General features: G+C 41.5%; 1 protein-coding gene across 8 annotated transcripts in view; it reads left to right on the forward strand.

Annotated features, from left to right (window-relative positions):
- LOC138758331 (spermatogenesis-associated protein 6-like) overlaps window positions 1–15,024 on the forward strand; it is a 153,174-nt gene that overhangs the window by 64,277 nt on the left and 73,873 nt on the right. For all 8 annotated transcript variants that reach the window (XM_069927103.1, XM_069927095.1, XM_069927120.1 and 5 more), the window contains 3 exons: window positions 4,134–4,291; window positions 12,314–12,413; window positions 12,768–12,838. In XM_069927103.1, coding sequence (XP_069783204.1) covers window positions 4,134–4,291; window positions 12,314–12,413; window positions 12,768–12,794 — 285 coding nt within the window. In that variant the 3' untranslated portion in view covers window positions 12,795–12,838. The remainder of the gene's footprint in view (window positions 1–4,133; window positions 4,292–12,313; window positions 12,414–12,767; window positions 12,839–15,024) is intronic.

Raw genomic sequence — 15,024 nt, forward strand, 5'->3', positions numbered from 1 at the left:
TGCAATAATTTCAGGAAGACAGGTTACCAAAGCTGAAATTAACATCGCTAAGGAAGATAATTGTTCTATACACATGGTAAATATCAGTGACAAAACTGCACTTAAACCATCCTTGATGTGGTTGAGAAGGTTGTAATGAACAAGCTTATTGAGCACTTACAATCCTATTTGTTAGCTTGCTGGCTCCAGGATTTTCACTAGTGAAATGATTCCAAGCCATGCCTACTAAAACCACGATTGGGAGAACCATTCTATATGATTCCTGTCTCAGCTAATATGTTTCTACGAGCCACACATTATATGTCAAAGAGCCGCATGTGGCTCGCGAGCTATGGTTTTGCACTCCTGACATATTCCATCGCTCAACAAGTATCCATTGAAGTGTCAGAATGTACTGAATGTTGATTTTGTGTTGTTTGCACTCATCAAAAACTTCTGGGGCAGGTTCTTGTAGCTCATCAGTAAGGAACATCCCTAACAAGCTTGACTTGGTCATGACAACCTGCAAATTCAAAAGGGGTGTGGGACCACAAAGGAGAAGGAGAGTAGATAGAAGAATATTTCAACTGGACTTTTGGGGTTTACAGTGATTGTTCATAAATGATCTTTTATATAAAGCTGTAAAATTGTAAACTTGACATCATTGCGTGAAGAGAAGTTCCCTCCATTGACATAAATATCAGTTGTGTTTATTCTTCAGTGTGTATAACATAGGCTGCCTTCACACCCTTTTGTCCTCCTCAAGATGGTGATTTCCTCTTCCTCGTTCTTTTAGAATTCAAACTTGCCTAAGGAAGAAAATGTCCATAATTAAGTCCTTGGACATGTTGATATCAAGAAGGAGTTGTTGTTAGATCTCTTGTAAAGCATTGAAGCGGACAAGTCCACAAATCTTGGTGGAATCTATCCCATGTTATTGAAAGAGGCAAAGCAGGAGATCATTGAGGCCTTGAAAGAGATCTTTGTTTTATTTTTAGCCAGAGGCAAAGTCCCAGATGACTGGGAAATATTGTTTTCCCTTTTATTTCATAAGACTAATAGTGGTAATCCACCAAATGGTAGTGATCCTTATACCAGTGGTAAGGAAATTATTAGCGAAGATTCTTGGGGGAAGGATCTACTTCCATCTGGAAAAACATGGACATGTTAGGGATAGTCAATATAGCTTTGTGTGGAGAAGGTCCTGTCTTATAACTTGATTGAGTTTCTTGAGAAAGTGACAAAACTGATATATGGGTGTTAGGGTAATGGATGTTATCTACATTAATCTCAGTCAAACAGTCAACCAGGTCCTTCACGGCAAGCTGATTCAAAAGCTTAATCCACATGGAATCTACAAAGGCTTGGTTGATTGGATGCCAAATTGATTTGGCATTGGTAATGGTGAAGGGATGTTATTTTGACTGGACATCTGTGACCAGAGGTGGTCTGTGAGTATCTATGCAGGGACTGTCGGTTTGCAATGTGGATACATTAGTTGGGACTGATTAATAATTTGCAACTAGCACAAATATCCTGAAGTCGGGTGACCAAAACTGCACATAAAACTCCAAATTTGGTCTCACCGATGTCTTATACAACTTTTTCATAAAACTTCTGTACTCAATAATTTGATTTATGAAGGCCAATGTGCCAAAAGCTCTCTTTACAACCCTATTACACCTGTGATGCCACTTTCAGGGAATTATCTATTTGTATTCCAAGATCCTTCTTTTCTACCGCACTCCTCAGTGCCCTACCATTTACCCTGTATGTCCTTTCGTGGTTTATACTGTATTTCTAAAGTGCAACACCTCACACTTGTCTGCATTAAATTCCATCTGCCATTTTTCAACCCATTTTTCCAGCTGTCCAGATCCCTCTGCAAGATTTGAAAACATTCTTCACTGTCCACAATACCTCCAATCTTTTAGTGTCATCTGCAAACTTGCTGATCCAATTTACCACATTATTATACAAATCACTGATATGGATGACAATGATCCCAGCACTGATCCCTGAGGCACACCACTAGTCACAGGCCTCCAGTCTGAGAAGCAATCATCACCACTATTCTCTGGCTTCTCCTGTCCAGCCACTGTCGAATCCTGTTCACTACTTCATGAATACCTAGCATCTGAACCTTTCTGACTAACCTCCTGTAATAAAGAAGCTGCAGCCACCACAGGGTGACACTGCTGCACTCTTATTCGGAGGATACATTGCACGTCAATCAAGGTCAAGACTCACCCCAAGCCATCAAATATTGGCTGCAGAACAATAAAGAACCATGTGCCCCTTTGACCTCTCATGGCACACAAGAATCATCTATCGCACTGGGTTGAGGTGACTCCTGAGGTTAATTAGCTAGAGCTATGTCCATACTGGTCAAGGGGTAGGGATATATAGTATCACCTTGATTCAGTCTGTTGATTGTATTTACCCAGTTTTTGTTGGTTTCTCTCTCGTTATCTTGTGTATATTCCCCCTTGCATATTGTGTATCTGTTTTATAGCATTTCGATCCTGTTGCCCCATTTGTATCCCCAAAATAAATGTGTGCTTTGTACCTCGACTTTGGTCTGGTTCTTAAGCTATGGGATCCACACAAACCCTTACAATAATAGGTGCTGCGAGCAGGGTCTCATGGGTCTTAGCTGAACACAGGTGTGGGGAAATGTTCTAGAACAGGGGCAAAAAAACCAAGTGCAGGCACAGAGGATAAGATTCCTGGGTGGACCGACGACAGGGATTCGTGAGTCTAGCCAGCAAGCTAGCAGACCCTTGAACTGGTCTGAGCAACTGGACCCTCATGGCGAGCAAATGGGGCACCACGCTGTAGCCCTCCTTAAGAAGTCGGGTTCCCCAAGGCAGAGGAGTCAGAGGAGTGCTTACTGGTTGCTGAAGTCACTGCTAAGGCGCCACGTAGGGATTGTCAATCAGCTGGTGGGAAAGCTGCAGATCGTCTCTAACCAAAAGGACAGGGAAACAGAAGCCCTGGGGCAGGGGGCACTTCTTGCTGCCCAAAGCAGAGCAAGCGACCTGGAGACCCGAGGCAAGGAAGTCACTTGCCAACTGGTGCAACTCCAGCAGGTGCAGGCAGCTCATCGGTCTGGTTGGCGACCAGACCTAATCAAAATTAGAGCCTTGGATGGAGAATGGGGACATTTGGATGGAAAGTGATGAGGAAAGGACACCTGGGTGATCAGGGACCCGCCACAACTCTTCCATTCCCCCCTTTTGCTGAGTCTTTATAAGCCCGACCTGTTACCACATGGTCCCAGGTCCTCTGTAGAAAGGAACTGAGTGATGAGGAGATAGCTTAGGGGAGGGGGGGGGGGAGTGGGCACACTAGGGACCACTTGGAGACTGCAGAGACCTGGGATTCAATACTGCCCTCTCCCATCAGGAGGCCAGCGCTCTGGGGAACCTCTCCGAATCTCACTTTCAATAATGCCCTGCGGCACCACCAGAGGGGATCCGCAGCCATACAGTTTTGGTATCCCACCCGCTGAAGTGGAACCTCCACGGAAAGCCACACTGGACCACAGTAGGGGAGGGTATCCAGGTCATCAGGGAATTGGCCCTAATCAATGGGATTTACGAGGGTGCAATTGACCAAAATTTTATTGAAACTACAAGGGTGACCGGCGCACTCGTGGGGCACCTCGTAACCACCGCAGCCCTCTACCTCATCTGTGGTCTTGCCCCTCATCGCACTGGCTAATGGGAAGACTGTGCGGAATGCCATCACCCTCCTGGAAGGGCTAGAATACATGCAGTGGGGGGCACCCACCCAGAGTCCTTGCCTTTGAGACCTGTCAAACCTGTTTCCTTATTCACAGCACTTCCCATGAGGGACTTTGCCAAAGGCCTTAATAAACTCCATGTAGACAGCATCCACAGCCTTTCCTTCGCCAACATTCCTGGTAACCTCCTTGAAAAACTATAAGATTAGTTAAACATGGCCTACGACTGACCAACAAAGCCATGTTGACTATCCCTAATCAGTCCATGGCTATCCAAATAATTGTATATTCGATCTTTTAGAACACTTTAGCAGTGTACCAAATGTTAGGGGAACCATTTATCTGGTAATTTAATTTTAAAGCTTCATTCTCAAATGAAATAATCTTGTATTTTTCTGAATTCTAGAGTTCAAGTTTCAGAGAACCGATTAGTTGGGAAGAACTCTCTAGAGACACTAATGAACTTGTTAGTTATCCACTGAATTCATCTATTCGAGATAATACAAATGATCATTCCTCACCTTCTTTGTGTCTTCAGAGAAAACCATCCAGCCATATCAACAGGTAATGATTGCAATTGAAACTGCATAATATTTTTTTTCGATCAGAAAGAGTTCCATGGATTAAGAACCTAAAATGTAATATCCTTGCACAAATAAAGATAGAAAATTCTGGTCATACCTCGTAAGTCATTTGTGGAAAGTGAAATCAGCATGAACCAAAAGTGGCTACTTGCTGATCTGCTGAACATCTATGGCATTTTCTGATTTAATTTCAGATGGTTAACTGCCAGAGCCTTGTTGCTTTTCAACATCCAAACACAGATTATTTCATAGCTTCCTCATTTATACAACATCAAGTAACATTACATTTTACGGAAGGAAAGAAAGAATATGAAATTCACCATTAGAATGAATGAATGGCAATGGTGTTGCAATATTTCAATTCAGTTCCTAAAACAGCTGTTGCTGAATGAGTCCCCACCAAATCATTCAGGGTTTTCCTTAATCGAATGCCCTGGGTGAACAATGAAATCCAGAACATGCTGAGAGCCAGATTGCAGGCATTTAATCCAGAGATCGAGACCCCTACACAAGGATCAGGTGTGGCCTATGAAAGCCATCTTTCAGTTGAAATGGAAATGATGAAGGACCTCCGACACCTCTGGCAGGGCCTAAATAACCTTACCTGCTATAAAACCAAATTCTCAGCAATAGCAGACAGAAAAGCTTTAATCACTGATGAAATGAATGCCTTCTATGCCTGATTTAACCACCAAAACAAGGAAAATCCACTGCATACCCCCATGTCCTTCACTATCACTGAAATGGATTGGAGGTCTACAGGTCCATAAGAGCAACAGAGAGGATCACTGGAGTCTCCCTCCTTACCCCCCCCCCCCCCCCCACCAAGCCCCAAATAATCTACTAAGATTGTTGTCAAAAGAGGATGCACAAAATCATTCAGGATCCCTTCTACCCTGCACAGAACATTTTTTAGCTCCTCCCATTGGAGAAGAGATACAGGAGTATCAGAGCCACTACCACCAGGCTGAGGAACAGTTTCTTCCCACGAGTAGTGAGAATGCTAAACAACCGAAGAAAATGCTCTCATTAGCCATCTGATATTCTCATGTATACAAAACTATATTTATTTATTCATTGGTATAGATGAAATACTTGTTCTGTATAGGTATTGTTTTTATTTATATGTGTATGTCTGATTGTGTGTCTGCATGTTTTGCACCAAGGACCAGAGAACGATGTTTTGTTGGGTTGTACTTGTACAATCAGATGACAATGAACTTGACTATTAGGGGAGGAAATCCAAAGAAAGAATCCATTTGGGCTAGAGTACCTGGCTGACTACTAGAAATCTATGCAGACCAACTTGCCAATTTAGTCACGGATACCTTCAGCATCTCACTCCATTAGGGTGATTCCCACCTATTTCAAATGGGTCTCGATCAAACCTGTGCCCAAGAAGACCTGCCTAAATGACTACCAACCAGTGGCACTCACATCCACAGTGATGAAGTGTTTTGAGAGGCTGCTGTTGAAGCATATCATCTCCTGTCTGAGCAGAGATGTGGATCCATTCCAATTTGCCTTGGGCAGTAGCAGGTCTATGGCAGTTGACATCTCACTGATTCTGTACAAAGCCCTGAAGCACCTGGTCAGCAAAGATCCATGCATCAGGATGCTTTTTATCAACTACAGTTCGTCATCCCTCAAAACTATTCAACAAATTCCATGACCTGAGCTGGATTTCCTCACTTCAAGACCACAATCAGTGAGGATTGGTAAGAACATCTATCTCGTCCACAATCTCCATCAGTACCAGAGCACTGCTGAACTGCATTCTTAGCCCTCTACTCTACTTGTTTTACACCTATGCCTGCGTGGCTCAGTACAACAATAACACCATCTACGAATTTGCTGACAATACCCTGGTAGTGGTTTGTGTGTATATATATATATATATATATATATATATATATAAAAGGCCGATGAGTCAGCATACAGGGGAGAGATTGAAAACTTGGCCGAATGGTGCATTATCAACAACATTGCACTCAAAACGGAAATGATTATGGGGTGTTGGAGGGGAAAACCAGAGGTATACGATCCAGAAATCATTGGTGAATAAGAAGTGGAGAGGGTGAGTAAACTTAAATTCCTGGGAGTCACTATTTTGTAGGGCCTTTCCTGGACACAAAACACGAATTTTGTGGTAAAGAAACATGATAACACCTCTACTTCCTCATGAGTTTAAGGAGGTTTGTTATAACATCAAAAACTTTGGCAAACCTCTACAGATGTGTTGTGGAAAGTGTGGCTGCATCATGGCCTGGTATGGTGTCACCAATACCTCTGAGCAGTAAGCCCTGCAAAAGGTAGTAGACACAGCCCAGTACATCACAGGCAAAACCATCCCCACCATCGAGAAAATCTACATGGAACGTTGCCATCATGAAGCAGCACCAATGACATGCTCTGTTGTTGCTGCTGCCATCTGGAAAGAGGAACAGGTGCTACAGACTTGTTACACCAGGTTCAGGAATAGTTGTTACTTCTTCTTCTTTGGCTTGGCTTCGCGGACGAAGATTTATGGAGGGGGTAAAAAGACCACGTCAGCTGCAGGCTCGTTTGTGGCTGACAAATCCGATGCGGGACAGGCAGACACGGTTGCAGCGGCTGCAGGGGAAAATTGGTTCGTTGGGGTTGGGTGTTGGGTTTTTCCTCCTTTGCCTTTTGTCAGTGAGGTAGGCTCTGCGGTCTTCTTCAAAGGAGGTTGCTGCCCGCCAAACTGTGAGGCGCCAAGATGCACGGTTTGAGGCGTTATCAGCCCACTGGCGGTGGTCAATGTGGCAGGCACCAAGAGATTTCTTTAGGCAGTCCTTGTACCTTTTCTTTGGTGCACCTCTGTCACGGTGGCCAGTGGAGAGCTCGCCATATAACACGATCTTGGGAAGGCGATGGTCCTCCATTCTGGAGACGTGACCCATCCAGCGCAGCTGGATCTTCAGCAGCGTGGACTCGATGCTGTCGACCTCTGCCATCTCGAGTACTTCGACGTTAGGGATGTAAGCGCTCCAATGGATGTTGAGGATGGAGCGGAGACAACGCTGGTGGAAGCGTTCTAGGAGCCGTAGGTGGTGCCGGTAGAGGACCCATGATTCGGAGCCGAACAGGAGTGTGGGTATGACAACGGCTATGTATACGCTTATCTTTGTGAGGTTTTTCAGTTGGTTGTTTTTCCAGACTCTTTTGTGTAGTCTTCCAAAGGCGCTATTTGCCTTGGCGAGTCTGTTGTCTATCTCATTGTCGATGTTACTACTCCACTATCAGATTAAACAGCAGACTCAATCAGAGACTTGTTTTACTTTGCACATTATTTATTATTGCATATTTCTGTATGGGACAGTCAATTTGTTTGCACTCCTTTCTTTGTTTACATATCACACTTTTGTATACCTATCCTTTCTTGAGTACTGTTTTTAACATGGCCATCAAGTAGAAATTCTACCTGGCCCAGGGTTGTATGTAATGTCATGTAGGTACTCTGACAATAAATGTTAACTTGAAAGAAAATAGAGAGTTGAGTTTGGGTGAGTTTCCAGACATTTTGACCAGTTCCATCATGAGAAAAAGGGAAATGGGTGCTAGATTTGAAGACCATAGGTTGTGCAAGAGCATGAGGATGTGGTATAGGCAGATACAATACTTAGGTCATTTGGACATGTACTTGGAAAGGAAAGGAATGGAGAGATATGGACCCAATTAAGAAAATGGGATTAGCATGTAGAGCATCACCATTGGAATGAGAAAGGTAGTCTATGATTTTGCTCCCACACCAACCTTGACTACACTTCTTCACACCTTGTTTCCATTCCTTTCTCAATTCCTCTGTCTCCATTCTATCTGCTCCCAGGACAAGGTCTTCCATGCCAGACCATTAGAGAGAACCTCCTTCAAACATCATCATCTCAGCCCTCACCTATATATCCTCCAATACCTGCACATCCGCCCTGACCCCCTATGCCCCAAAGCACAACAAAGACAGGATTCCCCTTGTCCTCACTCCACCAGCCTCTGCATCCAGCATATCATCCTCCATCATTTCTGTCACCTTCTATGTGAACTTGACATATACCCCTCTCCACCTTCTGCAAGAACCATTCTATTCATGACTCTGTCATCCACTCCTCCCTCTCCACCAATTATGCCCTTGCCACCTACCCTATGACCACAAAGGATACACCACTTTTGCCCTCATTTCCTCCCTCACCTTCATTCAGGGCCCCAAAAAGTCCTTCCAAGTGAAGCAACACCACTTGTGAATCTGCGGGGGTCATCTACAGCATCTGGTGGTCCCATTGTGGTTTCCTCCACATCAGAGAGACTGGAAGGAGACTGGGAAATTGCTTCATTGAGCACCTCAACAATAGCTTGCATGTCCCAGTCGTCACCCATTTCATTTCCCCACCCCATTCCCTTGCTGACATATCTGTCCATGGTTTCATGCACTGCCAGGCTGAGACTGCCCACAAACTGGAGGAACAACTATTAATCTATTAATCTATCTTGATACCTTCCAACTAGACCTCACCTTCCAACTAGACCTCTCCTTCCACAGAACCAAAATCAATTCTCACCTTTCCTCTCTCCTGTCCTTCCATACCTAATTCAGCTTTTGCCTCTTGCTCTGTACTCCAACCCCTCCCATTCTTCAATTTTTCCCCAGCCTTTAATACGTGTCTGCCTTTTTTTTTTACTAATACCTTGAGGAAGGGCTCAGGCCCAAAATGGTGGTAATATATCTTTACCTCCCATGGATGCTGCAAGATTGACTTTCCTCCACCATCTCTATGTTTCAACTACAATCACTGCACCTGCAGACTTTTTTTTCCTCACATGATTCATTGAGTTGCATGGCTATATGAGATTTCAGAAAAAAGGCAACAGCAAGTTATGAAAGTATTGAGAATCAATGGTAGGCCAAGACAGGGAGCTAATATAGTTGAATGAGAATATTTTGATAGGTGAGAGCATCTTGACAAAGGCAGAATAATCCACCGAAATTTTGAATTATTTTGGATTGTTACAAGAAGGAATATTGAAGGCCGTCACAGAAAATAAAAATAAAGGTTTTCATTGCTTGTTTTCATTTGAAATTAGTCAGGACATCAGAAGAGAATGGAGAAAAGTTTATCTCCCTACCACTTCACTCCACATCCTAAATTTTCTTTTCTCCCTTCCCTGCAGTGAACAATACTAGTGGTACCATTTTTCATGTAAATAGTGGAGTATTGAGCTGCTGTGATGGCACAAAGAACTCAGACCCCACTCCACTTGCATGTCAAACTAACCTTTGGGAATGGGGAACAGAATTGAAATGCTTTCTTCATTGTACCATGAGGCCAGATACAAACTGGATGAATAGCATCAAATATTCCGAGATTCCACAATTGGCCTACGACCCAGTGATTTCCAGTTTTTGGTAGCCCCTATGTCCAGTATTTCTTTCCCACTCTCACCAGTCCATCTAGGTTCCCTCTTCCTTTGTTTGGCTGCTCCATTGCCCAAACCTGTAACCCAGGTTTGTCACCAACTCCATCTAATACCATATCTCCATCAGCTCTATCTTTCCCCTGGGTTTCTTCTCCTGTGACCAACACTTTCTATCCCCTCCCCCATTCGGCTCCATCTCTTCATCATCCCTCCCTTATCTGGTCTCACATCACCTTCCAGCCTATGTGTCTATCTTCTCCCTCACTTCCTCATATCTGGATCTATCCAACTATTTTTTTCCTTGTCTACTTCCAGCAATAAACGACCCTCAGTCTTTAAACTTAAGTTCAAGTAATAAGTTCTGGCATGCAACATTAGCAATACTGAGGGGGAAGACATTGATAAATATTACCAAGAAGGCTTCTAGCTTTCTGAGAATGGGGTTTCTCTCCAATAGCAAAAATGAAATCTATGTATTAAAACTGAAGAATCCCAGGAGCTGACTTATCATTTTCCCTTTGGTCTTTGTGGTCCAAAAGCTATCAGTCTTAAGTGAGGGTGCATGTCTTAAAAATGATACTGACTGTCTTTTTGTGCACATCAAAAATAATCAAATACTCTGGCTCCATTTGAACAGATATGAAAGCAGAAAGTTGCTTATCTGACCTATTATTATAATGTCTCAACAGCAATGCTATGGTCTCTGTAACCACATGACTCAGCACATTTTGCTTCCTGCATACTTGCTTTTCAAATCACTTTGTTTCCATCTTCAGAAACTTTCAACTGAAAGTGCCACAAGGTCCTCAATGTAATCCTTCATTGAAAACCAATTTAGAATCAGCTTTAATGTTATGAACATGTGTCATCAAATCTGTTGTTTTGCGGGAGCAGTATCCTGCCGAACAAGGTGCAAAAATTACTCTTAATTATAGCTTGTGCAATTCTTTTCGATCTATTGTTGAATGTTATTGTCATAGAACCATAACAGAATTTTAAAATGAGTCAGGATAGAAACTCTCAACCTTGTGACATAAAATTAAATATATGCTAAGATAGCTATAAGCCAGAATTTTCTTTTAACATTTCTTTGAGATAATCTTTTCAACTCTCTTTTGAGTCTCTTTCTCCACCTCATTCTCTGCATGAATTAGTCAGTCAACGTGCTGCTTTACTGAATCTGTAGGAATTTTGGATTTTAATAATTTGTTGGCTTTGTCCTACATTTAAGCAGGGATACCAGAATGTTGTCTAAACTTGAGCATTGCTGCACTAATTCTTGCCATCTTTGAGATCTTCAGGTTGCTTTTAAAGAAAGCTATCAGATATTCCTGATTACTAGTTCAAGTTGATGGAAAAATTAGGATTTTAAGAAATAGTAATCTCCACTTTCAGAACATCTAGTCTGTGTCTTATCAGTTTTGTTGAGTGGAAACTCAGAAAGGAATGTGCGTAATTAACATTTGATGTTAATTAGGCACGTTAAAATTCTTTTAATGTGATCAGCCGATTTCAACTGGGGATATCCACTCAAACCTGAGAAAATATACATCAGATCTTGGTTCCAATTGGCTATAATTTTCTGCCTATGCCCATTACAATACATAAATGCAAACTTATTGAGACTACCACAATATTTGACTTTTTATGCTCACTGAATATCATGAAGGAGAATATCAGATTCCTTTTGACAAAAGGCAAAGGAGGAAACACCCAACCCCAACCAACCAATTTTCCCCTGCAACCGCTGCAACCGTGTCTGCCTGTCCCGCATCGGACTTGTCAGCCACAAACGAGCCTGCAGCTGACGTGGACTTTTTACCCCCTCCATAAATCTTCGTCCGCGAAGCCAAGCCAAAGAAGAAGAATTTGAATGACACTTGGATTTTCAAGAACTGATTTGAATTCCAAATATGGACTAATTCAAATTGTAAGAGTTGTATAATAATGTAAAGTGGTATAATACACAATGCAAGGTACTCCATTTGCCACTATCCTTGACAGCTTAGTTAGCTCCAGACGGGTTAACAGTGGAAGAAACTGAAGATTAGAAAAGAAATTGGATGAGATCCTACTTTTCTTTTTTTTTTCCATTTTGGTTTGTTCTTGACATAATTTCTGCTTAATATAATGATAGTGTCAAAGTTTATGCATCAACATTTCACTACAACTTAGTTCATTTGAAATAGATGATGGGATAACAAAGACAAGCTAAATGTGCTTAATTGTAGGTCAGTTCCAAAAAATATATTCTTAGAGGAATTCTCCATGCACATCAATTAAGCTGCATCTTATTGCAATTTGTACATTTGGTTTTCCAGTATATTTAATACACATGAATTAGTATTATATAGTTACTAATCTTTCCTCTTATTTCTGGTTCAAGTTCTCATTAGGCCAGCTTTTTACTCTGGGGAAACTAGAACTGAACAAATGTAAAAATTGCCAAGAAAATATATTTTTCATTCTATGACATGATATTATTTCCTTTATCTTGATAACTGAGAGGAAGACCATTGAAGATAAAGTTCTCTAGAAACGTCATCTTTTTTCTGTTTGTTTGTTAAAATAGGTATTACTTCGATCCAGTCAGCCATCCCGCATGGGATAGAATCCATGAAAGAGTACAAAATCTTCTGGCTAATATTGATGCACAGGAAAAGGCCTCCGCAGTAAGCATTTTTGGTTAGCTATCAAACTTTTTTTTTAAATTAACTATATTCATATTCTGAATCAAGAATAATGTATAGTAATTCTAGAGTAAAACATTTATCAAAGTACAGTATACAAATCTATGTTTATGACATAAAAAAGTCATGAATTAGTTCTCTCCTTTAATATCCATGATATTTAATTTTTAAATTTATTGAATATTTTTGTCAAATAGATTATTTAAAATAGAAATATTACTATTAGTGCTAGAAGATATTTTGCAATATATCACTTGATAATTAGAAGGAATCAGTTGGACGCAATATCTTTTTGGTGCAGGGTGCTAATTATTTTTAAATTGATTTGACCCTTAGAAAAATGTTAGTTTCACCTGTACATGATAAGGCACGCAGGACAAAAATACAACAAATGCTACGAAAGTCAGGTATGCCACTAATTATGTATTTAATTCTATGTGTGATTTTTGAATGTAGAAGTTGAGAATAAAAATGTAAGCTATAATATTAAAGCATGATAAATTTCAGGCTGTAATTGCTCGAAAGATACCTTAACAATGATATCAAAACAACATTAATAAAGTGAGATATCTTAACAATGATATCAAAATAACATTAATAAAGTGAGATATTTTAACAATGGCATCAAAACAGCTGAAATGTTTATAGTACACAGAAATTAAATAGTTGTATAAAGAATTAGAGCTTTAAGAATATAATTATTAGGAATAAGAATAATGCGAATAATGGTCACAGAAAACCATCAACAGGTTATATGCTCAGGAACAATTTTTTAAAAATTAGTTGTGTAGCAAACTATTGCCAGTAGGTGGCAATGTTTGTCACAGAAAAGATTTGGCAGGAAACTACAGAAAGATTTAGTGAAATGAAAGTAATAATAGATTTTTTTGTTTAAATGCAAGGAGTTTTTGAAAATTGCAGGGAAAAATAATCTGGCATTATCAATAGAACTTGTATGAATTTGATAAGGAAATAGAAGCAAAAGATCTAGTCTTTCGCATCCATCATTCTTAATGATGGAACAGACTATTGTCTCCATTTTAATCTCAGCCATGATGTTAAGATCTTCATTAACGGAATAGCATTTTTAATACTGTATCTATTAATACACAGGATAACAGTAGTAAAAGGATACTAATACTGATCAAAGCTTTTGACAGTGTGTCCTTTTGCCCTTAAGAATCACATTTACATGGTCAAGTCCCTCACATTTAATGCCTTCAAAATCATCATTTATCAGAAATTAACTGGACCACCACATAAGAATGGAAAGAAAAAAGCAGGTCAGAGGCTGGGTACCATTCAATTCCCCAAGAGCCTCTCCAGCATTTGAACAGCAGAAGCCAACTGTGTTAGGGGAGTACATTGGACTGAATTAATCCAGTTTCAGTATCACTCAAACTCAACATTCATCAGGACGAAGCAGGTACTTCATGATACCTAATTTTTCATTCTGAAAGATGATTGATCTGAAACCTTATCTCTGTTTCTTACTCTACCTGGCCTTTAAATACAGATTACCCTTGTGTTATGGCAGGAGGAAGTGGGGATTATTTGAGTTTCTTGGAGACCTCTATTTCAATTTTCCATTCAACCATTAAACATTCTTTGGCTTGGCTTCGTGGACGAAGATTTATGGAGGGGTATGTCCACGTCTGCTGCAGGCTCGTTGGTGACTGACAAGTTCGATGCGGGACAGGCAGACACGGTTGCAGCAGTTGCAAGGAAAAATTGGTTGGTTGGGGTTGGGTGTTGGGTTTTTCCTCCTTTGTCTTTTGTCAGTGAGGTGGGCTCTGCAGTCTTCTTCAAAGGAGGTTGCTGCCCGCCGAACTGTGAGGCGCCAAGATGCACGGTTGGAGGCAAGATCAGCCCACTGGCGGTGGTCAATGTGGCAGGCACCAAGAGATTTCTTTAGGCAGTCCTTGTACCTCTTCTTTGGTGCACCTCTGTCTCGGTGGCCAGTGGAGAGCTCGCCATAGAGCACGATCTTGGGAAGGCGATGGTCCTCCATTCTGGAGACGTGACCCACCCAGCGCAGATGGGTCTTCAGCAGCATGGATTCGATGCTTGCGGACTCTGCCAGCTCAAGTACTTCGATGTTGGTGATGAAGTCATTCCAATGAATGTTGAGGATGGACCGGAGACAGTGCTGATGGAAACGTTCTAGAAGCCGTAGGTGATGCCGGTAGAGGACCCATGATTCGGAGCCGAACAGGAGCGTGGGTATGACAACAGCTCTGTACACACTGATCTTTGTGTGTTTCTTCAGGTGGTTGTTTTTCCAGACTCTTTTGTGTAGTCTTCCAAAGGCACTATTTGCCTTGGCGAGTCTGTTGTCTATCTCTTTGTCGATCCTTGCATCAGATGAAATGGTGCAGCCAAGGTAGATAAACTGGTTGACTGTTTTGAGTTTTGTGTGCCCGATGGAGATGTGGGGGGGCTGGTGGTCATAGTGGGGAGCTGGCTGATGGAGGACCTCAGTTTTCTTCAGGCTGACTTCCAGGCCAAACATTTTGGTAGTTTCCGCAAAACAGGACATCATGTGCTGAAGAGCTGGCTCTGAATGGGCAACTAAAACAGCATCATCTGCAAA

Source organism: Narcine bancroftii, chromosome 1 (genome assembly GCF_036971445.1).
Source record: "Narcine bancroftii isolate sNarBan1 chromosome 1, sNarBan1.hap1, whole genome shotgun sequence".
NCBI lineage: Eukaryota > Metazoa > Chordata > Chondrichthyes > Torpediniformes > Narcinidae > Narcine > Narcine bancroftii.